The sequence below is a fragment of the Engystomops pustulosus genome, chromosome 5 (assembly GCF_040894005.1).
Source record: "Engystomops pustulosus chromosome 5, aEngPut4.maternal, whole genome shotgun sequence".
NCBI classification, from domain to species: Eukaryota; Metazoa; Chordata; class Amphibia; order Anura; family Leptodactylidae; genus Engystomops; species Engystomops pustulosus.
In genome coordinates, this window is record NC_092415.1 from 197,873,964 (window position 1) to 197,901,794 (window position 27,831).

The following is a 27,831-nucleotide window of genomic DNA, read 5'->3' on the forward strand; positions in this document are numbered from 1 at the left end:
ATACACACAGTGATGTCACAGTACAGGGATAAAACACACAGTGATGTCACAGTACAGGGGCAATACACACAGTGATGTCACAGTACAGGGGCAATACACACAGTGATGTCACAGTACAGGGATAATACACACAGTGATGTCACAGTACAGGGATAATACACACAGTGATGTCACAGTACAGGGATAATACACACAGTGATGTCACAGTACAGGGATAATACATACAGTGATGTCACAGTACAGGGATAATACACACAGTGATGTCACAGTACAGGGATAATACACACAGTGATGTCACAGTGCAGGGATAATACACACAGTGATGTCACAGTACAGGGATAATACACACAGTGATGTCACAGTACAGGGATAATACACACAGTGATGTCACAGTACAGATATGATACATACAGTGATGTCACAGTACAGGGATAATACACACAGTGATGTCACAGCACAGGGATAATACACACAGTGATGTCACAGCACAGGGATAATGCACACAGTGATGTCACAGTACAGGGATAATACACACAGTGATGTCACAGTACAGGGATAATACACACAGTGATGTCACAGTACAGGGATAATACACACAGTGATGTCACAGTACAGGGATAATACACACAGTGATGTCACAGTACAGGGATAATACACACAGTGATGTCACAGCACAGGGATAATACACACAGCGATGTCACAGCACAGGGATAATACACACAGCGATGTCACAGCACAGGGATAATACACACAGCGATGTCACAGCACAGGGATAATACACACAGCGATGTCACAGTACAGAGATAATACACACAGTGATGTCACAGTACAGGGATAATACACACAGCGATGTCACAGTACAGAGATAATACACACAGCGATGTCACAGTACAGGGATAATACACACAGTGATGTCACAGTACAGGCATAATACACACAGTGATGTCACAGTACAGGCATAATACACACAGTGATGTCACGGTACAGGGATAATGCACACAGAGATGTCACGGTACAGGGATAATACACACAGTGATGTCACGGTACAGGGATAATACACACAGTGATGTCACAGTACAGGGATAATACACACAGTGATGTCACAGTACAGAGATAATGCACGCAGTGATGTCACGGTACAGGGATAATACACGCAGTGATGTCACAGTACAGGGATAATACACACAGTGATGTCACAGTACAGAGATAATACACACAGTGATGTCACAGTACAGGGTAATACACACAGTGATGTCACAGCACAGAGATAATATACACAGTGATGTCACAGTACAGGGATAATACACACAGCGATGTCACAGTACAGGGATAATACACACAGTGATGTCACAGTACAGGGATAATACACACAGTGATGTCACAGTACAGGGATAATACACACAGTGATGTCACAGTACAGGGATAATACACACAGCGATGTCACAGTACAGGGATAATACACACAGTGATGTCACAGTACAGGGATAATACACACAGTGATGTCACAGCACAGAGATAATATACACAGTGATGTCACAGTACAGGGATAATCACAGTGTCACTGGTGTTATCTCGTCTATCTGGTAGGAGTAGTGGTAGTAGCTATAGATCTGGCAGTGGGTTGCTGGGAGACCCTGCTGAACCTGTTTTGGCTCGGTCAGGTCAGTGTGTTGTAGGTTTCATCCTACACACAAACACTTTTCAGTTCATCTCCTTCATTTCTTGTATCACACGTCAGGGAAAGTGATTCACCTTGTGTTTATCCCTTTGTCTGTTCCCTGTTTTGTACACAAGGTCCTGAGGGAGGGGGGGGAAATTTCGCTGGAGCTGCTGTCCTTTTTGCTTTAATTGATCTACACTCAAGTATCTGAAACAATCTTGGACCAGCAAGTTGCTGTTTTTGGAAAACAGAACTCTTGTCTTTCTTATTCTGGACAACCCCTTTAAGATGGACAATAGCAATTACAGCTTAGTTCCAGTGGAAGTCAAATATTTAAGCTAAACTTGTTCCAAAAAAACACAACTTCTTTATTCTAGAGACAGCGCCACCTCTGTCCTCAGGCTGCGTGTGGTATTGCAGCTCTATCTTTTTCACTGCAACTGAGCTGCAGTACCTGGTGCAACCCGGGGACAGTTGTGGCGCTGTTTCTGTAAGAAAGTCTTGTTCCTATTCTAATCCTGGTTAACTTTTACTGTAAAGACCTCTTTGCCAATTTCTGTATCTCCAAAAAGCTACATTAGAGTATCCAAATGTTACCTTAGCAAGAAACAGGGGGGCAGAAAGAAGAGAATGCAATTGCAGGATCCGACTACACTGGGTTTACTTGTAGTCTGTTGCCATGACAACCCATAGCTTTACGTGGAAGCTGTATACACCAAACGGTTGTAGATTTTTAGTTAAAAACTATTTGCAAAATTGCTTGATTTTTTCTTTTTAGATGCATCTGGAGAATAAACACAGACTTATTTTGCAGTTTATTCCGAGAAGTTGAGTTCACATTTGTGAATCTGCTTATTCAGACAGGTTTATCTCCCGCAGCAGCTTCCGGCCGCAGGCGCACAGGGAAATGTCACATCAATCATCGGCCTCATCTGCTGCACACGTGGGGCAGGATCCGCATTGTAGCGTCGGCACTTCACCCCCCCCCCCCCCCCCCCCCACACACACACACACACACACACAAACACAGCTCATCAGCTACAATGTTTTACCAAATTACCATCTGTCTACCTGCGGACGTCAAAATAAAAATTAATGGATTCGGTTTTGGAACCCATTAAATCTCCTATTATTCACATATTTTTGAGCCCTTCATCAGAAAGTCAGCGCAAAGAGCAGCTAGATAGACGTCCCCTACGCTGGAGGACCCATCATGTCCCTGTATTGTGTAGGAAGCCCATTGATTGCATTGGACACAGTGTAATACTTCATTTCACCTGTGGGTGGCACTGCATGGAATCTGAACACTCGCTAATGTCTTCCACCACTGATTGCTGGTGATCCAATGTGAATTACCTTTAGGATCTTAAGATTTCTGTTAATCTGTTAAACTTTCGTAGTCAGTGGACCTTTTCTTTTCTGAGAAGTGGAAAGATCGATTTTGCAGCAGACACTCCCTTAAAGGAAATCTGTCAAATTCCATCGTGCTAAACCAGGGACATTTACCCATCCATCCAGGCATCGTGACAGATCTTCTTTTATTTGTTATCCATGGCCTCTTTCCTTCTAAAATCAGCTATTACAATTATGCTAATGAACCAAAAGGGCTATGGGGGGTGTTACCAGAGCCCCTCCATGCTGTTTTCGCAGACTGTTACACTGTACATGAGCACTTCCTCATCCCATGTGTGTGAGATTACATCTGGCAGAGGGAGGGGTAAGTGCTGAGGGAGCAGGGGAGGGGGAGACAATGTAAATCTACAGCTTGGAGGGGCACTGGTAACGCATCCAAGAGCCCTTAGGGCTCATCAGCATAATTTAAAAGTTGATTTTAGAAGTAGGGAGGCCATGGACAACACATATAAGAAGATTCCCACAGTCCCGGTGCCTGGATCTATGAGTAGTGTCCCTGGTTTATCAGGATGGATTTTGTTGGTAGATTTCCTTTAATATTTGTTTATGGGGGTACCAGGCAATAAGTATAAAAAATAGTTGCATCCCACAGACACAGTGCCAAACATATTACTGTGGCAGTGTCTGGTACTGCGGCTCTGTCCTATTCGGAGAGGTTTTCCTATTAAGTTTTTCACCCCATTGATTCTATTGAGAGATGTATTTTAATATACAATGTATTCTGCAGTAGGAAAAGCCTGAAGAGAACAAATAAGCATCTACTGAAGATTCTGCTGGAAGTGGTGAAGACGACCGGGGCGGTGGAGGAGACTATAGGACGGCACGTGGTCAGCCTGCTGGAGAAGTCTGGGAGACGCCAATCTGCTTCCAAAGTGCACGTCTGGAGCGCCGAGCCTGAAGACCTGGAGGCTGCATGTCCTGCTGCCATCAATATAACGGGTAAGAGTCATGTAAATGAGGTGCAGGCTATAGGAACCTGGAGGGGACGCCTTTATGCCCCGCCCACTTGGCATAGTGGTGGCATAAAGGGAGAAATAATCGCAGTTCATGGCAGTTCACAAGGATAATCAATAATTTTGATTATTTCAGGGCTTGTACACCAGAAAACTGATGTTATAAGCCCTGTTAAATCTCCCCCTATAGTTCTGGTGTCATCTTAAAGAGCACAATCTCCTCTTTAATGTTCTGTTATGTGGCACAGAATTTTAAGATTTTCTCTGTTACAGGTGAGAAGTGTATTAACAAATAATATTTCTGACTACGACTTTATCAAAAATCCTGATGCAATACTTAAAAGGTCGATTTTCCCTCTTTAAAATGACACCAGAGCTATATTTGGGTGCCAAATGGTAGGTGCCACGGCTCAGAAGATATGACCACTTGAAATGTGCTGGTGGTGGTGAAGTAATTAAAGGGACCTTCTGGACTCAATGGGGGTCATTTACTAAGAGCCCGATTCGGGTTTTCCCGACATGTTACCCGAATATTTCCCTGTATTGCCCCGGGATTTTGGCGCATGCAATCGGATTTTGGCGCATTGGCGCTGGCATGCACGCAATGGAAATCGGGGGGCGTGGCTGAACGAAAACCCGACGGATTCGGAAAAACCGCCGCATTTAAAAAAAAAAAAAATGTGTTGCGGAGCTTGCACTTACCTTCACTCAGCCCGGCTCGGTGAACTCCAGTGTGTTCCGATGCTCTTCAGCGCCACCTGGTGGACGTCGGAGGAACTGCCTTAGTGAATCCCGGCCGGACCCGAATCCACCGCAGAGAATGCGCCGCTGGATCGCGAATGGGCCGGGTAAGTAAATCTGCCCCACTATATTGATAACCGTTCCCTAGAAGAGGTCCTTTGTATCAGTTTGGGGAGGACCTAACATTCCGCACCCCCACGGGTCAGCTGGACTTTAAACATTGAATGGAAAACCTTCCTTATGACTATGTTCTTGTCCGCAGTCACCTCTGAGCGTGTCAGAACCTGCACTGGACTTATCACAGCGCCAGGGATATTGCCTAGCAATAATGTCGTCTGGTTTTGGGTGACCTTTATGACCTCTTGGCAGATGCACAAGGAAGTGCGATTGTGAAACTTTACACGAGTGCCACGTACCGGAGGTCATCATAGGAGGTGACGTCTCCCATGTCACTGCATGCAATACACTGAGCTGAGTGTTGTATATCAAGTCCGTTCTTATGATTGATAGTACCTCTGGTTGCTGTCAAGATATGGAATTATTCTAAATCGTGCTAATAATGCAGGACTCTCCGTGTAGCTGTCAGGTTCCCCTTTAGATACGATTAAGGAACACCTGGTAGACTAATAGATTATATAATTTTAGTGTACAATGCACAATACATTACAATACAGAAGTATCAGGCCGTGGTCACATGACATTGTGTTTACATTCAGTTACAATTCAGAACATTGACAGTGTATTAATGTTATTGCATTTACATCACGTTTATGTTGCACGCAGTGTAAACACGGCATGTGAATACGGCCTAGGGTTCGTTACAGAAGGGATTAGATGATCTCATGGCTTCCTTTCACTTTTACAGGCCTGGCAGGAGTTGTAGAGGGCTCCTGCCACCATTTATTACCCCATTAAACTCCTATGATGTATGAAATACTATTTGTAGAATTCTTATTTGTTTACCTATTTAAAAAAAAAATACTCCAAAGTAATTTGAAAATGAACAGAGAAGAGTCATATTTTGTCTGAGATGAGTCAAGGGAAGTGTCAGTTCAGATAATCTGCAGTTCTGTAGCACCTTGAAGCATGGTTCTGGTGTCATATTAAAGATAACGAGCAAGTCGGCTCTAGTAACTTCACCTGATGGATGAGTGATGGGCCGCACACGGAACGCCCAAGGCTGAAGCATAAAGTACCTCCAGCAGCATATTTGTAGGTGCTATAGAGCCATAGATTCTCAAGTGGCACTCTCTGCCCTCAGACTCTAAATTTGACACCTTCCAAGAGCAAAATATGACTCTTCTCTGCTCATTGTCACATGACTTCGGAGGTGATTTTTTTAATAAGTAAAGGGAATACTAGAAATAACATCTCATTCCCTACCTGAAAGCTGCTAATGGGTTATCCTTTTTTTAACGCCTTTATGGGATAACCTGCTGATCAGAGGGTGGTCCAGCTGCAGGTACTCCCTTCTTAGGTTATACGTGGCCCCCTTCATTCTAAAATCAACTTTTATAATTCTGTTAATTAGCCATAAGGGTTCTTGTGGGGTGTTACCAGTGCCCCTCTGTACTGCAGCTTCACAGGCTGTTACACTGTGCAAGAGCACTTTCCCCCCCCCTCCGACTGTGTGAGATTACAGCAGGCTGAGGGGAGTTGACAAGTGCTCCTGCACAGTGTAGCAGCCTGTAAAAGCTGCAGTACAGAAGGACTCTGGTAACACCCCCAGGCACCTACTGTCTCTGTTACATATTTATAAAAGTTGGTTTTTAGAAGGAAGGAGGCCATGGATAAGAAATATTAGATTACCACAGTCACAGTACCGGTATCTATGAGTAAGTGTCCCTTAAGTTTATCATGATGGATTGTCATGGTAGATTTCCTTTAAGAATAAGGGGTTAATTCGTGCACAGACCTGTTCATATAATCAGTTCCACTCTGGAACATTTATTATCTCTCCGTGGAGAGATTTGACAGCAAGCAATTGGTGAGCTGAATGGGTCATATAGGTCCCCAGAGACGCCGTGCGTTCATCTCTGCGCCGGAACGTTCAGTCCTCAGCATGTAGCGATAGATAATCAATAGGTGAAAAAACGGAGAGCAGGAAGGGAAAATTTACTTCCATTGAAAAGTTAGATCCAGTAGTCATTCCTTAGATCCTACATAAATGGTTCAAATCTCTACTGTGCACCTGGAGTGTTTCCATTCACTGACAGCAAGCTAAGCTTCAGTCTTGGTTTATGCAATGCTCAGCTTATGGCCATAGTTTAGGGATCTGCTGCTATATGGGAGAAGCAACTAACAAATCTCTTATCTCACCTTGGTGATACTTTCGTGGTCTGAAGATTCCGTGGTCCCAACTTTTCCTGGAGTGTCCTCATTGCAGAGGTGAGGGAGTGAGCGGATGTATTATAGGTGTAATTCTCAGTGTGACCACCATGTGGCGCTGCGTTATCATATAATATGGTCCCTGGCTGTGTAATAATGCCGCCATACTGTGAAATACCTACAACCTTGACCTGGGGCTTCCTTTCCATGTATGATTTAGGATTATACATTGTGTATCTATGTGATGTGCCGGAATGTTGTATCACAAAATAAAAAGAGAGAAAATATTTGGTAAATGTAAAGCTCCATATGTAGAGGAGACGGTAATGATAAGACATATGTTATATCCATCTGCCGCGTTCCATAAAAAGCCCTATGGTAAACAAGACACAAGTTATCAGAAGGGAAAAAAAACTATAAAATATTAACCCCTGACAACTCATGTGTAGCCAATAATGGTAAATTTACCTAAAAAAAAACATGTTTTTGTTTCTATGTATTCTTTCATATATCTCCATAAACATTTTGGAGATTTTTGCAGACATATTGTATATTGAATAGCTGTTTTTTGTTCCCGAAACAGCGCCACACCTGTAAGCAGGTTGTTGGTGGTATTGCAGCGTGGTCTCATTCACTCAATTAAAGTTGCACTACAATCGCAAGACACAACCTATGGACAGATGTGGTTTACACCAGGTGTAACCTGCAGCACTGGAGGGGTCAGTCCCTCTGTAGCGCCATCACAGGGGACAAATGACGTTTTATAAAGCATGAAATAAAAATCCATTCACTGTCCGTGTAATTTATGGATTTGGTGAATCCAGGAGTAGGAATCTGTCTTGTAGCCATCGCAGATTTTATGTTACTCCAAATCTTTCTTCTGCGGCAGCTCCCAATGACGGGGACGTCGGTGTTGGAGTAGAAGGTGCAGGGATCTGGTCCGAATCGTCTCCGGAGGAGCTGGATGTTCCCCTGCAGCTCACGGAGGAAGGATTTTCCGGGAGCGATTTAAGTCCTGATGAAGAGGCTCAGATACTGAATATCAGCATCCGGCTCCAAGCTGCTGTGGAGAAACTTCTAGAGGCCATCAATGACACAAGCAACCAGGTAAGAGAGGATGGGGGAGACTGCATTCAGCTGCTGCCTTGTTGTATCCGGGAAAGCTGGGTGAAAACAAATACAACTTTTATAGGCGTAGGTCGGCATACAAGCTACACAAAAGGGGCCTGACATCACATGATCTCCATGCCTTATGTCTCCATGTATTTGTGTTGCATTCACAGAGCAAATGCTCATCTATTGCAACATAGCAAGTAATAAGTGTCGTAGTCAGAAGGGAGGGGGAGCAAGTTTTTTTTTTTTTTTTACAGGAAGCCCAGTCTTGAGTTGTTTTCTCCTGTCATGTTGTCTATTCATAGAGTGCATTCATGTGTATGTATGTGCAGTTTATGACACCCTGCACGGGGGACCTGCTCCGGCTCATTGTATTTAGAATTTTCTGATACTTTTTTTTTAAAAGGTTGCAAAATTTCAGATCTTTGAAATGTTTTGCTTGCAAACTTCTTTCCCTTTAGAAAACATTGTGTATTCCTTGGGTAAAGTTGTCTATGGACTCAGTACCTGAAGAGAATCCATAAACTGGACAAGTGAGGGTGCACTCTGGACCCAGTGGCCACGCCCATGGGGCACCAAAATGCTAATTTGCATATAAAAAAGGAAGATCTCTACATTAACACCAACAATTTTCTAAAAGATAAAGTCATGCATTTGATGTAGGGCACTTTACCTTAAAGGCCATATGTTTAGTTCATATGTGACTTGAGAGCTGACAGGCTCCCTTTAAAAGGAACCCGTCATCAGGTTTTACCCCACCAAACTACTAGCCCCCTTTGGTAGGGGATGAAATGTCCTTTCTAAAATTCCATCTTTTATGTGAAATCTCACACGTTTACCTATAAAAAAAAAAAAAAAGTCTTGTGATAATATTACTCTTTTCCACCTCATTTTCACATGAGATGAGTCAAGTTTAGAGGCTGCAGGGGTAATGTCATTTTAGAAGCCTCTATCTTTGGTTCTCTATTACCAATAAACATGCTGTTGGTGCCATATTAAAGATAAGAATCTCATCTTTCAGATCACATCAGGCTTATGACATTGTGCACTACAGAACAAAAAAAAGACAGCTAAGTACAGAGTTGGAAATGCAAGCTGCGGATAAAGATCCATTTACTGCCTATTTCTATAACGGTGTCCAATTCTGTAGATCACAGAACCACATGCCTGAAAAATGAGATTCTTATCTTTAATATGACACAAAAAGCTTGTTTCTAGGTGCTATAGAACAGAAGATAATGATGTCTGAAGTGACGCCCCACCTGCAACCACTAAACTTGACTCGTCTCATGCGAAAATTAGGTGAGATTAGTCTTTTTAGCCTAATATTTCATACTCTACCTGATAGGACTAGTAGTTCAGTGGGGTAAAACCTAGATGACAGGTTCCCTTTAAGCCTTATTGGAAGCTTAATATCTAATCGGCTCATATGAGGGTAACACTTCCCTTGTCACGCTCCAGCGGATGCTACAATATGGATGATTTCACTCATTCCCCGCCTCATTACTTTCCGGGAACCTCACCAGATTTCCATGTTTACTGTAAGAAAATAGGACGGGGAGGTTAAAATATCATGTACAGGACTAATTATGATTATAGATGAATTTGTATCAGATGTCATAGACATTGCTCCGGTCTCCAGCTCTGCTACATTTATACCCTAATGTTCTCACTCGGGATACAGTGTAGCTGTTTGTTTCATTGATGGAGGGGAGTGGTCCCAAAAATGGGGCTCAAACGGGACTAAAGCAGGCTGAGCATGCACACTACTACTCCCATCATCTATATCATTCAAGTCCCAATTGATGAATGCAAGGATAATGCCCACACTGGAACCTGCTGCTGCATTCATCACTGTGGCCCTGGAGAATCATGGGAGTTGTAGTACGTGTACTCAATCTGCTGCATGGGTTTTCCCATTAACCAGAGATTCTTCTGATAGGGGTGTCTAATCACTGGGACCCCCTAGCAGTCATTACCATGGGACACCCATAGCCCGACATTGAATGGAGGGGTGGTCACACATGATTTATTAACTCCATGGGACTGGGACTCCCCCTATTTTTTTGGTCAATGGGACTCCAAGCATTGGGACTCCCCCCATTCTGTTGTTCAATTGACCTCAAATGATCAGACCCCCATTCTTGTGGTCAATGGGACTACAAAGACCCCAGTTTTGATGGTCAGAGAGACCCCAAGTATTCAGACCCCTATTTTTGTGGCCAATGGGAGCCGTACGCTCACATTCTAATTTTTTAGATTAGTGAGACCCCAATCAGTCCACCAAAGATCAGATCCCTGAATTTCACTCTTTAAATCTATGAGACGCCAAGCGATCAGACCGCCATACTTGTGGTCAATGGGGCCCATAGCCTTCACACCCCCCATTTATGTAAGTCAATAGAATCCCAAGTGGTGATCAGAACCTCCCATTCTTGAGGTTAATGGAACCCCAAGTGAGCAGAACCCCTCTTCTTGTAGTCAACCCCAAGTGATCAGACCCATCATTTTTGTAGTCCGTGGAACGCCAAGTGATCAGACCCATCATTTTTGTAGTCCGTGGAACCCCAAGTGATCAGACCCATCATTTTTGTAGGCAATTGAACCCCAAGTGATCAGACCCCCATAATTGTCAATGGAACCACAAATAATCAGACACCCCATTCTGGTAGACAATGTAAACCCAAGCGATCAGGCACCCCATTCTTGTAGTTTATGGAACCCCAAGTGATCGGGCACCCCATTCTTGTAGTCGATGGAACCCCAAGTGATCAGGCACCCCATTCTTGTAGTCGATGGAACCCCAAGTAATTAGGCACCCCATTCTTGTAGTCGATGGAACCCCAAGTGATCAGGCACCCCATTCTTGTAGTCGATGGAACCCCAAGTGATTAGAGCTCCATTCTTTTTGTCAATTGAATCCAAGTTATCAGACCCTCCCCCCCCCCCCTTCATTTTAGTAGTGAAAAGAACCCTAAGGAATTAGGCTCCCCCGTTTTGTATTCATTGGAACTCCCATTCTTGAGGTCCGTGAAACCATGAAAGATCAGACCCCCATTCTTGTAGTCAATGGAACCTCAAATTATCTGACCTCCATTTTTGTGGTCAATGGGGACCCCATGTTTATAACTGTTAGTAGGACAAGCCCTGCATGTGAGATATTGTCGCTTCTCTCTGCCGAACAATCACATGATTTCTTTTTCGTTCGTTCTTACACAACGTTTGCTCGTCCTCTCCTTTTGGTTGCCCTTTAAATTCTGAGGCCAGTGACAGCTGTGACAGCGCGTGTTGTAGTGACAGGTATGCCGGGGCGTATTTCATTACCTCCAGGGCTGCTCTGCATTGTCAGACACCTGGCTGCCTGCCCCTCCGGGCTGTAAGGGGTTAATATTTACCTGCCTGCAGGTATCAGGCCACTCCTTCCTCCAGACTCGTTCACACGGTAGGCAGTGAGCGGAGCAATTTTTTTTGCTCTGTGGGAGGCAACAGATTTGTCATGCAGGATTGAAGACGTTCCGGATATTGCAAAGTGCACAGAGGAAAGCTGGTGCGTTTGGCAGCAGTTGTCACCTGGAGTCTTGCTTACTTTGAGGATACTATGAAGATACTATGAAGATACTATGAAGATACTATGAAGATACTATGAAGATACTATGAAGATACTATGAAGATACTATGAAGATACTATGTGGATACATTGAAGATACTATGTGGATACATTGAAGATACTATGAGATTACATTGAAGATACTATGTGGATACAATGAAGATACTATGAGGATACTATGAGGATACAATGAAGATACTATGATCATGCAATACTCTACTTGGCTCTGTCACTTCTCTCTGACGGACGACTCTCTTGGTACGACCTGCTTTGCATGATGTGGCCGGAGCTTAGACCTTCCTTCCTTTGCAAACGTGGAATCTCCCAAAGCCAGAGGATTATGTGGCCCATTTAAGGATGTCGTTTAACCCGAATTACACCTTCTCTAAACCACACATGGTGCTTCTTACCCTCCACTTCCACCATTGAACACCACTATGACTATGACTATGTGTGGATTTCTACCTGTAATATGGATTTGAGGTTTTCCTAGAAGAAGGAACGTAACCCCCTGCAATGGATTCCCACAAATCCTTGTTGGCCTCGGACCTTCTCAGTGGCCTCTGGCCCGCCGGCCAAGAAGAAGATGTCTACGAGGTGGAAACTCTGGTCCCGTTACCGGAGCCCTACCCTTTCACTTGGGATTTGAACGACAGAAACGCCGTTGTGGTGAACACCTCCATCACCCACGTCAACCACAAAAAAAACGGCCACATATTAAAAGTAGTCTCCAAAATCTCCCTGCCCACACCGCCGTACAGTGTGAGTATACAGGAGGGGTTATTTCTATCCTTTACTTTCATCCTTCACATAACCTTCTAGGATTTGTAGTTCTTTAAGAACGATTTAGAAACTAATGAATTGTTTACATGATGTGTTGGCTGGAAAGTATTACAATAACCTTGTTGGGGCTTTCTAGGACTTGCTTAGGTAGTTTAGGGTTTGTAATTGGCTCATTCTAGGATTAGTAGTTGCTACAGAATTCTAAGGCCAGTGCAGTCTAGAGCTTGTAGTTTGTTCGGGCCTTCCAGGAGTACTAGTTGCCGGGGCCTTCCAGGAGTACTAGTTGCCAGGGCCTTCCAGGAGTACTAGTTGCCAGGGCCTTCCAGGAGTACTAGTTGCCAGGGCCTTCCAGGAGTACTAGTTGCCAGGGCCTTCCAGGAGTACTAGTTGCCAGGGCCTTCCAGGAGTACTAGTTGCCAGGGCCTTCCAGGAGTACTAGTTGCCAGGGCCTTCCAGGAGTACTAGTTGCCAGGGCCTTCCAGGAGTACTAGTTGCCAGGGCCTTCCAGGAGTACTAGTTGCCAGGGCCTTCCAGGAGTACTAGTTGCCAGGGCCTTCCAGGAGTACTAGTTGCCAGGGCCTTCCAGGAGCACTAGTTGCCAGGGCCTTCCAGGAGCGCTAGTTGCCGGGGCCTTCCAGGAGCACTGGTTGCCGGGGCCTTCCAGGAGCACTGGTTGCCGGGGCCTTCCAGGAGCGCTAGTTGCCGGGGCCTTCCAGGAGCACTGGTTGCCGGGGCCTTCCAGGAGCACTGGTTGCCGGGGCCTTCCAGGAGCACTGGTTGCCGGGGCCTTCCAGGAGCACTGGTTGCCGGGGCCTTCCAGGAGCACTGGTTGCCGGGGCCTTCCAGGAGCACTGGTTGCCGGGGCCTTCCAGGAGCACTGGTTGCCGGGGCCTTCCAGGAGCACTGGTTGCCGGGGCCTTCCAGGAGCACTGGTTGCCGGGGCCTTCCAGGAGCACTGGTTGCCGGGGCCTTCCAGGAGCACTGGTTGCCGGGGCCTTCCAGGAGCACTGGTTGCCGGGGCCTTCCAGGAGCACTGGTTGCCGGGGCCTTCCAGGAGCACTGGTTGCCGGGGCCTTCCAGGAGCGCTAGTTGCCGGGGCCTTCCAGGAGCGCTAGTTGCCGGGGCCTTCCAGGAGCGCTAGTTGCCGGGGCCTTCCAGGAGCGCTAGTTGCCGGGGCCTTCCAGGAGCGCTAGTTGCCGGGGCCTTCCAGGAGCGCTAGTTGCCGGGGCCTTCCAGGAGCGCTAGTTGCCGGGGCCTTCCAGGAGCGCTAGTTGCCGGGGCCTTCCAGGAGCGCTAGTTGCCGGGGCCTTCCAGGAGCGCTAGTTGCCGGGGCCTTCCAGGAGCGCTAGTTGCCGGGGCCTTCCAGGAGCGCTAGTTGCCGGGGCCTTCCAGGAGCGCTAGTTGCCGGGGCCTTCCAGGAGCGCTAGTTGCCGGGGCCTTCCAGGAGCGCTAGTTGCCGGGGCCTTCCAGGAGCGCTAGTTGCCGGGGCCTTCCAGGAGCGCTAGTTGCCGGGGCCTTCCAGGAGCGCTAGTTGCCGGGGCCTTCCAGGTGCGCTAGTTGCCGGGGCCTTCCAGGAGCACTAGTTGCCGGGGCCCTTTCGGGGCTACTAGTTGCCTGGGGCCCGAGTAGTTGTCATCGGGGCACTTCACCACTTTGCTTTGAGTGTATATGGAGGGTTCATGTTTCCACATACTAGGACATGAAAGATTTAGTGATGTGATGAGAGCGCGGAGTGACTGTGCTGGAATCTCATCGCTGCTGACAAGTTGTTGATTTGGTTCTTAATGGAGCTGAACATAACATGGCGGCAGTGTAGGCGGCCGTCCCTTTTGTAGTTTGTCGCTCTCCATCGCTGTGATACCTCACATACTCACAGAATCTCATATTTTGGGGCAGAATAGTTGTCAATGAGTGTGTGGAAATTCAGTCATGTGAGCATAGCCTGCAAAAAACACATACTACATACACTCATACACATACTACATACACTCATACACATACGACATACTACACACACACATACACATACTACACACACACATACACATACTACACACACTCATAAACATACTACATACACACACTCATACACATACTACATACACACACCCATACACATACTACACACACATACTACATACACATACTACATACACATACTACATACACACACCCATACACATTCTACATACACACACCCATACACATACTACATACACTCATACGCACACTCATACACATACTACATACACCCATACACATACTACATACTCATACACATACTACATACACACACCCATACACATACTACATACACTCATACACATACTCATACACATACTACATACACACACCCATACACATACTACATACACTCATACACACACTCATACACATACTACATACACACACCCATACACATACTACATACACTCATACACACACTCATACACATACTACATACGCACACCCATACACATACTACATACGCACACCCATGCACATACTACATACGCACACCCATACACATACTACATAAACTTCTACAGACATGCAAACTACATAAGTACTTGCACACCCATACACATACTACATACGCACACCCATGCACATACTACATACGCACACCCATACACATACTACATAAACTTCTACAGACATGCAAACTTGCATGCAAACTTGCATACATACACACATGCATGTCGGTGCTTCACTAATCATACATGTTTATTCTGAAAGCATACACACACACCCTACACACATACATACATACCCTACATGCATCCATACACACATATATACACACACGCACCCACATGCATCCATACACACATATATACACACACGCACCCTACATGCATGCATACACATAAACCCTACATACATACACACTATACATACATACATACATAAACCATACATGCATGCATACACATAAACCCTACATGCATGCATACTGTGCCTACGCTACATACATTTATGGACGCATATTCTTCTCCTAGTGGTACACTATACATGTGTGCATTTACTTCTTTGGTTACTATGGGCACATCCTCTGTATATACACAATTGGACTTGCCTAACCTACAAATATACATGCATTGATGTGAAGCATCCCTTCATACATACGTGACCAGTACATGGCGATGGGCTCCAGTGTCCCTGGAGGCACAGACACCCGGTGCAATTTTAAAATTCCAGACATTTTTTAAAAATTTCTCCACCAACCAACTCATTACTGGTGTAACGTGTATCAGCAGAAGTAGAAAGTGGACAAAGCGGAGAACCCCTTTAAATTTGTTTATCAACATTTTAGGAAGGATCGTTGAAATTTAGTAGATTGATGGGGGATGAGTCTTGGTCCTTAAAGGGTTAACAAATTATATTCTCATGTTCAGTATATTTTATCTTCTTTTCACCTTGCTGAATATTTAAAGGGTTTTCCCCTGACTATTAGGGGTTTATGATAATAGCGCAGCGATCACGGGTGTGCGCGGCTCGGCACGTGACGGCGCCATCCCCTGCCCTGCAGGCCACACTGGGAATAGTCTGTTCTGGCTCGATGCATAGCTGGTTCACTATAATCACATTCTGATTTCCTTTTCCTTGCAGTTAATTATTAGTAAAACGTTTTTGTTTTACCATTTTTTTCACTTTCAAAATTGCATTATTTTAAATGAAATCCCCCATGATAAACCAGGGGCACTTACTCATCGATCCAGGCCCCCTATACATGTTATCCATGGCTTCCTTCCTTCTAAAATCAAACTATTAAATTTTTTTATTTTAAATTTGAACTAAGGTGGGTGTTACCTGAGCCCCTCCGTGATGCAGCTTCAAAGGCTGTTACACAATCTTCCCATCCTCCCTGCTCCCTCAGCACTTCCCCCTTCGTTCACTAGTGAACTTTGCGTCTCCTTGTGCTTGTTCAGTGTTTACAAGGAGCATCCCTCTCTCTGGAGGACCCGTCCTGTCCTGCATTACACAGACGACTCACTGAAGTGAATGGACACTGTGTAATATATAGTTTCTCCTCGCTGGAGGTCTCGGCAGCCGATCGCTGGAGGTCTCGGCAGCCGATCGCTGGAGGTCTCGGCAGCCGATCGCTGGAGGTCTCGGCAGCCGATCGCTGGAGGTCTCGGCAGCCGATCGCTGGAGGTCTCGGCAGCCGATCGCTGGAGGTCTCGGCAGCCGATCGCTGGAGGTCTCGGCAGCCGATCGCTGGAGGTCTCGGCAGCCGATCGCTGGAGGTCTCGGCAGCCGATCGCTGGAGGTCTCGGCAAAAAAACACCTGCTAACTCATTGCTGGGATCTCCACTGATCATCTGTGATCGATGGAGAGATCTGGCGATTTGTGTTCTGTGTTCTGTTCCAGGGGCAACCCATAACCCAAAACTGAGAACACATTGGGGCTCATTTACTTACCCGTCCGCTGGAGTTCACAGAAAGTGCATTGTCCGTGTATAATGCACTGTGCGGGGGAGTCACTGCGATATCCTGCATGTGTTGTTTCCCCGCTCAGGTCCCCGGAGTTCCCCTTCTTCTTCCTGGTGCATGTAAGTGCATTGGATGTGACACAATTTGAAAGTTAAATCCCACGCTCAGTCCGAATCAGTTGGATTGTCCGACGGCCGTGGAATCCCCGTAAACAGTCTGACGAAAGTGCAATCCACGCCCCTTAGTAAATGAGCCCCAGTGTGTATTTTAAATAGGTTCTCTTAAAGGGGCTTTCCAGTTCACTGGGTCCATTTCCTTGTTGTGGCCATTGATGGAAGTGGTCTCTATGGTCGCAAGATCTAAAACGGTGATGTCAGTCTAGAAAACCCCTTTAAAGTCGGAATTTATTTAAAGGAGATGTCCCACCAAAGATTCTTATCCCATCTGCTCAGGAAAGGAAATAATTATCAGATCCCTACCGCGATTGGGAGGGTGACCTCGGGGTGATTCGAGGATCAGAACTCTCCCTTTAATCAATAATTTCTTTTCGGGTGGAGTCATCGCTCATCTGGGCGAAATTACTCTGACACCTGAGTAGGAGGCGTCTATTTTCTTGGATTATGTGAGACGCGTCAGGTTTTCAAGGCATTGCCTAACGATTTACCCTAATTATGTGTAACTATAAGCGCAGTCATTATGATTGGGGGCGGTTTGCTGACTAAATCCTCCTGTTTATATCATCGTGTATTTATTTATATGATAATGTTCAGCGCAATTTCATGATTGGTCGCGCCCGGTTTACTTGTCGTCAAAAGGATTGAGTAACGTCATGATGTTAGTTGCTCAACTTCAGCTAAAGTTCACAACACGACTGTAACAATAGCAGGGGCATCGCTTTGGAAATTTAGTTGGTACCCCACTATTAAAGTCCTAATACCCTGCTCCCTCCGCACTTCCCCCTCCTCCCTCAGCATAGGACAGAAAGCTCTTCAGGATCGGAGGCTTTGCAGAAGCTGAATTATGACTTTACTTTTCACAGTCCTGCTGCTACTAACCACATACACAAAGGTCTGATTACACATCTTACCAGGGACAATACCTGAGATGCAGCTATGTATGGTCAAAACTTCTGACAGATTCCCTTTTAATAAATGTCCATGGAGGGAATCGCCTTTAAGCAGCCTTTATACAGAACTAGACAATCCCTTTAAGTAAAAAATGTGTCTTCATCCCTATTTAGATATAGGGAGCGGTAAGAGATTGATGTACACAGGAGGCTCCTCTTTAGCCCCAGATTCTCCTGGACGTGTCATGAATCTTGTGGAGTTATATCAGCGCACCGAGCCCTGCTATTAGTGACAGCGTCCCTGCCCGTATAATCACTCTCATCATCCCTCATTATTATCAATGAGATATTATCTCCAGGTAATCGCTACATGTCTGGAGGAGGGTTTACCTAAGGACCTGGCTCTTCTGTGGATCCTTTCTTCTGCTTTTCACTTCTTGGAAAAGTTCCCCATCAGTGCACTTGTAGAAACTGCAATACTGTTATATAAATCCATTAACAGTCCTGCTGCTACTAACAACATACACTGTCTCCAAGAACAATAACTCTTTCTGCAGAGGGCACAGCAGTGTGAGGACACATGGCCAGTGCACTTAGAGAATCTACAATCCGAGAATATAAATCCATATCACAGTCCTGCTGCTACTAACAACATACAGAAAGGTATGATTACACATCTCTCCGGGAACAATAACTCTTTCTGCAGAGGGCAGAGCAGTGTGAGGACACATGGCCAGTGCACTTAGAGAATCTACAATCCGAGAATATAAATCCATATCACAGTCCTGCTGCTACTAACAACATACAGAAAGGTATGATTACACATCTCTCCGGGAACAATAACTCTTTCTGCAGAGGGCAGAGCAGTGTGAGGACACATGGACAGTGCACTTAGAAAGGTCTCACTACACCTCTCTCCAGTGACAATACAAAACACTGGTACATGGTCACACCTGCTGACAGGTTCCCTTTAAAGGGTTGTATTTGCAAACTGCATCCTTGTCACCGGACAGCGTAAGTTCTGTTCTCCAGGTATAGGATGTCTCATCATGCGGCCATTGTGTCCTGTCTTCAGTATCCGAGCGCCTGGAATTATAAGGGAATCTATCAGCAGATTTGACCATGTAGTAAGGCAGACCGTTTTAGGTATTGTACCTGGAGCGATGTGTATTCATACCTTTTGTGTATGTTGTTAGTAGCAGCAGGACTGTGATATATGGATTTATATTCCAAAATTGTAGCTTCTCCAGATACCCTGGTGGCTGTATTTGTGCTGCTTTGGTCTTAGTTCCCTGCACACAGTGTTATGATTACAGGTCTATCCAGTGACAACAGATAACACTATTTGCAGGGAACTAAGATCAAAGCAGGGTGAGGAAAGCGACCAGGTCATCTGGAGAAGCTACAAATCTGGAATATAAATCCACATATCACAGTCCTGCTGCTACTAACAACATACACAAAGATACGATTACACAGATCTCCAGGGACAATACCTATCTTTGTGTATGTTGTTAGTAGCAGCAGGACTGTGATATGTGGATTTATATTCCAGATTTGTAGCTCCTCCAGGTGCACTGGGTGATGTGTCCTCACACTGCTGTGCTCTGTGCCCTTGCTCTTGCGGCCTGTGTTAGGTATGGTCCCTGAAAATCTCTGTATTCATAACTTTGTGTGTCTTGTTAGAAGCAGCAGGGATGTGAAATATGAATTTAAATTCCAGGATTGTAGCTTCACTGAGTGCATTGTAGGTGTGTCCTTACACTGCTGTGCTCTAAGATCTTTGCAGCCTGTGTTATGTATTGTCCCTGGAGAGATGTGCATTCATACCTTTTGAGTATGTTGTTAGTAGCAGCAGGACTGTGATATATAGATTTATATTTCAAGTTTGTATCTTCTCCAGATGCCCTGGTGGCTTTTTTCACAATGCTTTGATCTTAGTTCCCTGCAAATATAGGTTCGGGTATTGCCACTGGAGAGATCTGTAATCATGTCTTTGTGTATGTTGTTAGTAGCAGCAGGACTGTGATATGTGGATTTATATTCCAGAGTTGTAGCTCCTGGGGGCTTGTCCTCACACTGCTGTGCTCTGTGCTCTTTGCAGCCAGTGTTGGGTATGGTCCATGAAAATCTCTGTATACATAATTTTGTGTGTCCTGTTAGTAGCAGCAGGGCTGTGAAATATGAATTTACTTTCCATGATTGTAGCTTTTTGGGCGTGCCCTTACACTGCTGTGACCTTTGCAGTCAGTGTTATGTATTGTCCCTGGAGTGATGTGTAATCATACTTTTGTGAATGATGTTAGTAGAAGCAGGACTGTTGAGATTGTTCATATATTTTAGGATTCTCAAAGCTTCTCCAAGAGCATTTACAGCTGTAAATGACTGCTGATATCACTGCATGCTATGAGGTCCTGGGGGCGGCAATCATGTCAATATAGTGACACCAATGGGATACAACCCCTTCTATGCCACGGTTACCATTATGTAATACAGCAGATACCCCCCATCTATAGGGAGGGCACAGCTCCCAAACTTTCTCTATACCCCCTTCCCAATATTGTGACATAATAATACATAAAGTGTTGAGAAGGAGTAAACAAGCCGCACAGTGCACCCAATACACATAGCGCCCCCTACAGGCTCAGCATAAGCCATTACACAGTCTGTTAGTTGTGCCCGGAGGCTTCATGTTATAATCCCTGTTCTCACGTCTCTTCCCGTTCTCACCCCGTTTATGTATTTATTGGGTGAGAACACCTATGGCAGCGGAGATCAGGCGGATTATTGCGCCCCTTGTGTACACAGCTCCCCAAATTGTACACATGTAAAGTAGTTATGTGTAATAATCCGGCAAATAATTCATCCATCGGTAAATACAGACTGGGAAACTTCCAAGGTTTTCTGCAGGACCTGCTCGTCCGGGACAAGGATGTGACATCACCGTGTTTACTCTAAGACGCCACCTGCTCCATTGTCCTAGGACGACGAAAAAGCTGCCACAATAGATAAGTAGGGGATGAGAAGGTAAGAATATAATGGGTGCATATAGTACACATCTACAAAGACGCATGCGGACCTATTATAGCTGTTATCAGTGACTGAATTCGGCCTCTTTAAAAGCACAATTACCTCTTATTCCTTTCATGAATGAGCTGAAAATAGTCACTTTTTGTCTGAGATGAGTCACTTTTAGAGGCTGGATGTCAGTATCTTTGGCTCTACAGTGCCTAGAACCATGTTCTGGAGTCATTGTAATGGATAGAATCTCATCTTTAAAGTCGCATCAGGCTTGTGGCTCTGTGAGCTGGAGACGCAGTTGGTTATAGTCATAGTCAAATATTGGATCTTTACCTTCAGCTTTGCATTTGCTACTATGTCTTTAACTGCCTGAATCTCCGGTTCTGAATGAGAATCGAAAGATGATATTCTGATTTTTACAATGACTCCAGAAGCATGGTTCTGGCTGCTACAGAACCATTATTTTAGTGGTAGTAGGTATACAGTCAGTAGTCCTGCTGCTCCAGTATTTTAGTAGGTGTAAAGTCTGTAGTCCTGCACCTCTAGTAGTTAGTGGCAGTAGGTGTACAGTCAGTAGTCCTGTACCTCTAGTAGTTTAGTGGTAGTAAGCATACAGGATGTAGCGCTGTACCTGTAGTAGTTTACTGGTAGTTGGTGTACAGTCAGTAGCCCTGCACCTCCAGTAGTTTAGTGGTATTAGGTGTACAGTCAGTATCGTGCACCTCTAGTAGTTTAGTGGTAGTAGATGTACAGTCAGTATCGTGCACCTCTAGTAGTTTGGTGGCAGTAGGTGTACAGTCAGAATCGTGCACCTCCAGTAGTTTAGTAGCAGTAGGTGTACAGTCAGTAGTCCTGAACCTCTAGTAGTTTAGTGGTAGTAGGTGTACAGTCAGTAGTCCTGTACCTCTAGTAATTTAGTGGTAGTAAGCATACAGGGTGTAGCGCTGTACCTGTAGTAGTTTACTGGTAGTTGGTGTACAGTCAGTAGTCCTGCACCTCCAGTAGTTTAGTGGTATTAGGTGTACAGTCAGTATCGTGCACCTCTAGTAGTTTGGTGGTAGTAGGTGTACAGTCAGTATCGTGCACCTCTAGTAGTTTAGTAGCAGTAGGTGTACAGTCAGTAGTCCAGCACATCTAGTAGTTTAGTGGCAGTTGGTTTACAGTCAGTAGTCCTGTACCTCTAGTAGTTTAGTGGTAATAAGTGTACAGTCAGTATCGTGCACCTCTAGTAGTTTAGTGGTAGTAAGTGTACAGTCAGTATCGTGCACCTCTAGTAGTTTAGTGGTAATAAGTGTACAGTCAGTATCGTGCTCCTCTAGTAGTTTAGTGGTAGTAAGTGTACAGTCAGTAGTCCTGTACCTCTAGTAGTTTAGTGGTAATAAGTGTACAGTCAGTATCGTGCACCTCTAGTAGTTTAGTGGTAGTAAGTGTACAGTCAGTATCGTGCTCCTCTAGTAGTTTAGTGGTAGTAAGTGTACAGTCAGTATCGTGCACCTCTAGTAGTTTAGTGGTAGTAAGTGTACAGTCAGTATCGTGCACCTCTAGTAGTTTAGTGGTAGTAAGTGTACAGTCAGTATCGTGCTACTCTAGTAGTTTAGTGGTAGTAAGTGTACAGTCAGTATCGTGCTCCTCTAGTAGTTTAGTGGTAGTAAGTGTACAGTCAGTATCGTGCACCTCTAGTAGTTTAGTGGTTAGTAAGTGTACAGTCAGTATCGTGCACCTCTAGTAGTTTAGTGGTTAGTAAGTGTACAGTCAGTATCATGCACCTCTAGTAGTTTAGTGGTTAGTAAGTGTACAGTCAGTATCGTGCACCTCTAGTAGTTTACTGGTAGTTGGTGTACAGTCAGTAGTCCTGCACCTCTAGTAGTTTAGTGGTATTAGGTGTACAGTCAGTATCGTGCACCTCTAGTAGTTTAGTGGTAGTAGGTGTACAGTCAGTATCGTGCACCTCTAGTAGTTTGGTGGCAGTAGGTGTACAGTCAGTATCGTGCACCTCTAGTAGTTTAGTGGTAGTAGGTGTACAGTCAGTATCGTGCACCTCCAGTAGTTAAGTGGCAGTTGGTGTACAGTCAGTAGTCCTGTACCTCTAGTAGTTTAGTGGTAGTAAGTGTACAGTCAGTATCGTGCTCCTCTAGTAGTTTAGTGGTAGTAAGTGTACAGTCAGTATCGTGCTCCTCTAGTAGTTTAGTGGTAGTAAGTGTACAGTCAGTATCGTGCACCTCTAGTAGTTTAGTGGTAGTAAGTGTACAGTCAGTATCGTGCTCCTCTAGTAGTTTAGTGGTAGTAAGTGTACAGTCAGTATCGTGCTCCTCTAGTAGTTTAGTGGTAGTAAGTGTACAGTCAGTATCGTGCACCTCTAGTAGTTTAGTGGTAGTAAGTGTACAGTCAGTATCGTGCACCTCTAGTAGTTTAGTGGTAGTAGGTATACAGGGTGTAGCCCTGTAGCTGTAGTAGTTTAGTAGTGGTAGGTGTACAGTCAGTATCGTGCACCTCTAGTAGTTTAGTGGTAGTAGGTGTACAGTCAGTATCGTGCACCTCTAGTAGTTTACTGGTAGTTGGTGTACAGTCAATAGTCCTGCACCTCCAGTAGTTTAGTGGTATTAGGTGTACAGTCAGTATCGTGCACCTCTAGTAGTTTGGTGGTAGTAGGTGTACAGTCAGTATCGTGCACCTCTAGTAGTTTAGTGGTAGTTGGTGTACAGTCAGTAGTCCAGCACATCTAGTAGTTTAGTGGCAGTTGGTGTACAGTCAGTATCGTGCACCTCTAGTAGTTTGGTGGTATTAGGTGTACAGTCAGTATCGTGCACCTCTAGTAGTTTGGTGGTAGTCGGTGTACAGTCAGTATCGTGCACCTCTAGTAGTTTAGTGGTAGTTGGTGTACAGTCAGTAGTCCAGCACATCTGGTAGTTTAGTGGCAGTTGGTGTACAGTCAGTAGTCCTGTACCTCTAGTAGTTTAGTGGTAGTAGGTGTACAGTCAGTATCATGCACCTCCAGTAGTTAAGTGGTAGTAAGTGTACAGTCAGTATCGTGCACCTCTAGTAGTTTAGTGGTTAGTAAGTGTACAGTCAGTATCGTGCACCTCTAGTAGTTTAGTGGTAGCAAGTATACAGGGTGTAGCCCTGTAGCTGTAGTAGTTTAGTAGTGGTTGGTGTACAGTCAGTAGTCCTGCACCTCCAGTGGTTAGTGGTAGTAGGTGTACAGTCAGTAGTCCTGTACCTCTAGTAGTTTAGTGGTAGTAAGCATACAGGATGTAGCGCTGTACCTGTAGTAGTTTACTGGTAGTTGGTGTACAGTCAGTAGCCCTGCACCTCTAGTAGTTTACTGGTAGTTGGTGTACAGTCAGTAGCCCTGCACCTCTAGTAGTTTAGTGGTAGTAGGTGTACAGTCAGTATCGTGCACCTCTAGTAGTTTGGTGGCAGTAGGTGTACAGTCAGAATCGTGCACCTCCAGTAGTTTAGTAGCAGTAGGTGTACAGTCAGTAGTCCTGAACCTCTAGTAGTTTAGTGGTAGTAGGTGTACAGTCAGTAGTCCTGTACCTCTAGTAATTTAGTGGTAGTAAGCATACAGGGTGTAGCGCTGTACCTGTAGTAGTTTACTGGTAGTTGGTGTACAGTCAGTAGTCCTGCACCTCCAGTAGTTTAGTGGTATTAGGTTTACAGTCAGTATCGTGCACCTCTAGTAGTTTGGTGGTAGTAGGTGTACAGTCAGTATCGTGCACCTCTAGTAGTTTAGTAGCAGTAGGTGTACAGTCAGTAGTCCAGCACATCTAGTAGTTTAGTGGCAGTTGGTTTACAGTCAGTAGTCCTGTACCTCTAGTAGTTTAGTGGTAGTAAGTGTACAGTCAGTATCGTGCACCTCTAGCAGTTTAGTGGTAGTAAGTGTACAGTCAGTATCGTGCTCCTCTAGTAGTTTAGTGGTAGTAAGTGTACAGTCAGTATCGTGCACCTCTAGTAGTTTAGTGGTAGTAAGTGTACAGTCAGTATCGTGCACCTCTAGTAGTTTAGTGGTTAGTAAGTGTACAGTCAGTATCATGCACCTCTAGTAGTTTAGTGGTAGTAAGTGTACAGTCAGTATCGTGCACCTCTAGTAGTTTAGTGGTTAGTAAGTGTACAGTCAGTATCGTGCACCTCTAGTAGTTTAGTGGTTAGTAAGTGTACAGTCAGTATCGTGCACCTCTAGTAGTTTACTGGTAGTTGGTGTACAGTCAGTAGTCCTGCACCTCTAGTAGTTTAGTGGTAGTAAGTGTACAGTCAGTATCGTGCACCTCTAGTAGTTTAGTGGTTAGTAAGTGTACAGTCAGTATCATGCACCTCTAGTAGTTTAGTGGTAGTAAGTGTACAGTCAGTATCGTGCACCTCTAGTAGTTTAGTGGTTAGTAAGTGTACAGTCAGTATCGTGCACCTCTAGTAGTTTACTGGTAGTTGGTGTACAGTCAGTAGTCCTGCACCTCTAGTAGTTTAGTGGTAGTAGGTGTACAGTCAGTATCGTGCACCTCTAGTAGTTTAGTGGTAGTAGGTGTACAGTCAGTATCGTGCACCTCTAGTAGTTTGGTGGTAGTAGGTGTACAGTCAGTATCGTGCACCTCCAGTAGTTAAGTGGCAGTTGGTGTACAGTCAGTAGTCCTGTACCTCTAGTAGTTTAGTGGTAGTAAGTGTACAGTCAGTATCGTGCTCCTCTAGTAGTTTAGTGGTAGTAAGTGTACAGTCAGTATCGTGCACCTCTAGTAGTTTAGTGGTAGTAAGTGTACAGTCAGTATCGTGCACCTCTAGTAGTTTAGTGGTAGTAGGTATACAGGGTGTATCCCTGTAGCTGTAGTAGTTTAGTAGTGGTAGGTGTACAGTCAGTATCGTGCACCTCTAGTAGTTTAGTGGTAGTAGGTGTACAGTCAGTATCGTGCACCTCTAGTAGTTTAGTGGTAGTAGGTGTACAGTCAGTATCGTGCACCTCTAGTAGTTTACTGGTAGTTGGTGTACAGTCAGTAGTCCTGCACCTCCAGTAGTTTAGTGGTATTAGGTGTACAGTCAGTATCGTGCACCTCTAGTAGTTTGGTGGTAGTAGGTGTACAGTCAGTATCGTGCACCTCTAGTAGTTTAGTGGTAGTTGGTGTACAGTCAGTAGTCCAGCACATCTAGTAGTTTAGTGGCAGTTGGTGTACAGTCAGTATCGTGCACCTCTAGTAGTTTGGTGGTATTAGGTGTACAGTCAGTATCGTGCACCTCTAGTAGTTTGGTGGTAGTAGGTGTACGGTCAGTATCGTGCACCTCTAGTAGTTTAGTGGCAGTTGGTGTACAGTCAGTAGTCCTGTACCTCTAGTAGTTTAGTGGTAGTAGGTGTACAGTCAGTATCATGCACCTCCAGTAGTTAAGTGGTAGTAAGTGTACAGTCAGTATCGTGCACCTCTAGTAGTTTAGTGGTAGCAAGTATACAGGGTGTAGCCCTGTAGCTGTAGTAGTTTAGTAGTGGTAGGTGTACAGTCAGTATAGTGCACCTCCAGTAGTTTAGTGGTAGTAGGCGTACAGTCAGTAGTCCTGCACCTCCAGTGGTTAGTGGTAGTAGGTGTATAGTCAGTAGTCCTGCACCTCTAGCCGGGGATACAGTATAGCCCTGGTAGAAGGGTCAGTGTAATTATGTAGACATTAGGGTGTAGTCAGTGTATTGGCAGCCAGTCGTGTATCTTGCACGCCTCCCGCTTGTGATGTGCCTTTTAGTGCGACATATAAATGAATTGGGTTATAAATGTTATCATTGGGTGGAGGGAGACGCAAAGACATTTTTTTAAAGCCCCCCCCCCCTATATGGGGGGGTTGATGATATGTGCAAACCAGCAGCGGGTGACACTTTATATAGCCGGTCGGGGCTCGTCCCCTGTGACGTGTCTATGAGCAGCGGTAATAGATTTTATGGCAGTGATATATAAACTGAAGAAGAGGCTAAGAAGTAAATAGTTATTTTCATGATGTCTCGGGGCTGTCTGTAAAATGACATACTTCACATTCTGGTGATACTCATACACACCCACAGCCCAATTCCACAGAAGGTTAAGCCACAGCCATTAAGAGGAGGAAGTTCCGACCTGGTTACTTAAAATACATTTTGTAATGTTGTTTTGTTTTTAACATCCAGTTTTATTTAAGTTTTTTCCCTTATTTTTATACCACCTTCAGTGTAGTTTCAGACTTTTTTCATATGGACCCATATGTGGGGTGTGTCCCGAATGCTGCTGCCACTGCTAGCCCTCAGTTGTCAGCAGAACCTTGTTCCTGGGTTTCTTTAGCTTATGAGGGGGTCTCTTCTATGATGAGCATCATGTAGCCCCCCACCTCTCCCTGCTGAGTGTGCTGTATCTGTGCTCTCTCCTCTCCATAAGCAGTTTTATCCCTCCCTCTTGCAGTTGTAGTGCATGTGATCTCCTCCCTCTGTACACTTGCTATATAGACTGTGACCTCCTCCCTCTGGACACTCACTATATAGACTGTGATCTCCTCCCTCTGGACACTTGCTATATAGACTGCGATCTCCTCCCTCTGGACACTCACTATATAGACTGTGCTCTCCTCCCTCTGGACACTCACTATATAGACTGTGATCTCCTCCCTCTTGCAGTTGTGGTGCATGTGATCTCCTCCCTCTGGACACTCGCTATATAGACTGTGACCTCCTCCCTCTGGACACTCACTATATAGACTGTGACCTCCTCCCTCTGGACAC

General features: G+C 45.0%; 1 protein-coding gene across 7 annotated transcripts in view; it reads left to right on the forward strand.

Annotated features, from left to right (window-relative positions):
* The window catches only part of AKAP9 (A-kinase anchoring protein 9), a 142,350-nt gene that overhangs the window by 64,232 nt on the left and 50,287 nt on the right, over window positions 1-27,831 (forward strand). For 6 of the 7 annotated variants that reach the window (XM_072154293.1, XM_072154295.1, XM_072154298.1 and 3 more), the window contains 2 exons: window positions 3,801-4,012; window positions 7,985-8,202. In XM_072154293.1, the coding sequence (XP_072010394.1) occupies window positions 3,801-4,012; window positions 7,985-8,202 (430 nt within the window). The remainder of the gene's footprint in view (window positions 1-3,800; window positions 4,013-7,984; window positions 8,203-27,831) is intronic. The other variant, XM_072154294.1, reaches the window with a different exon arrangement.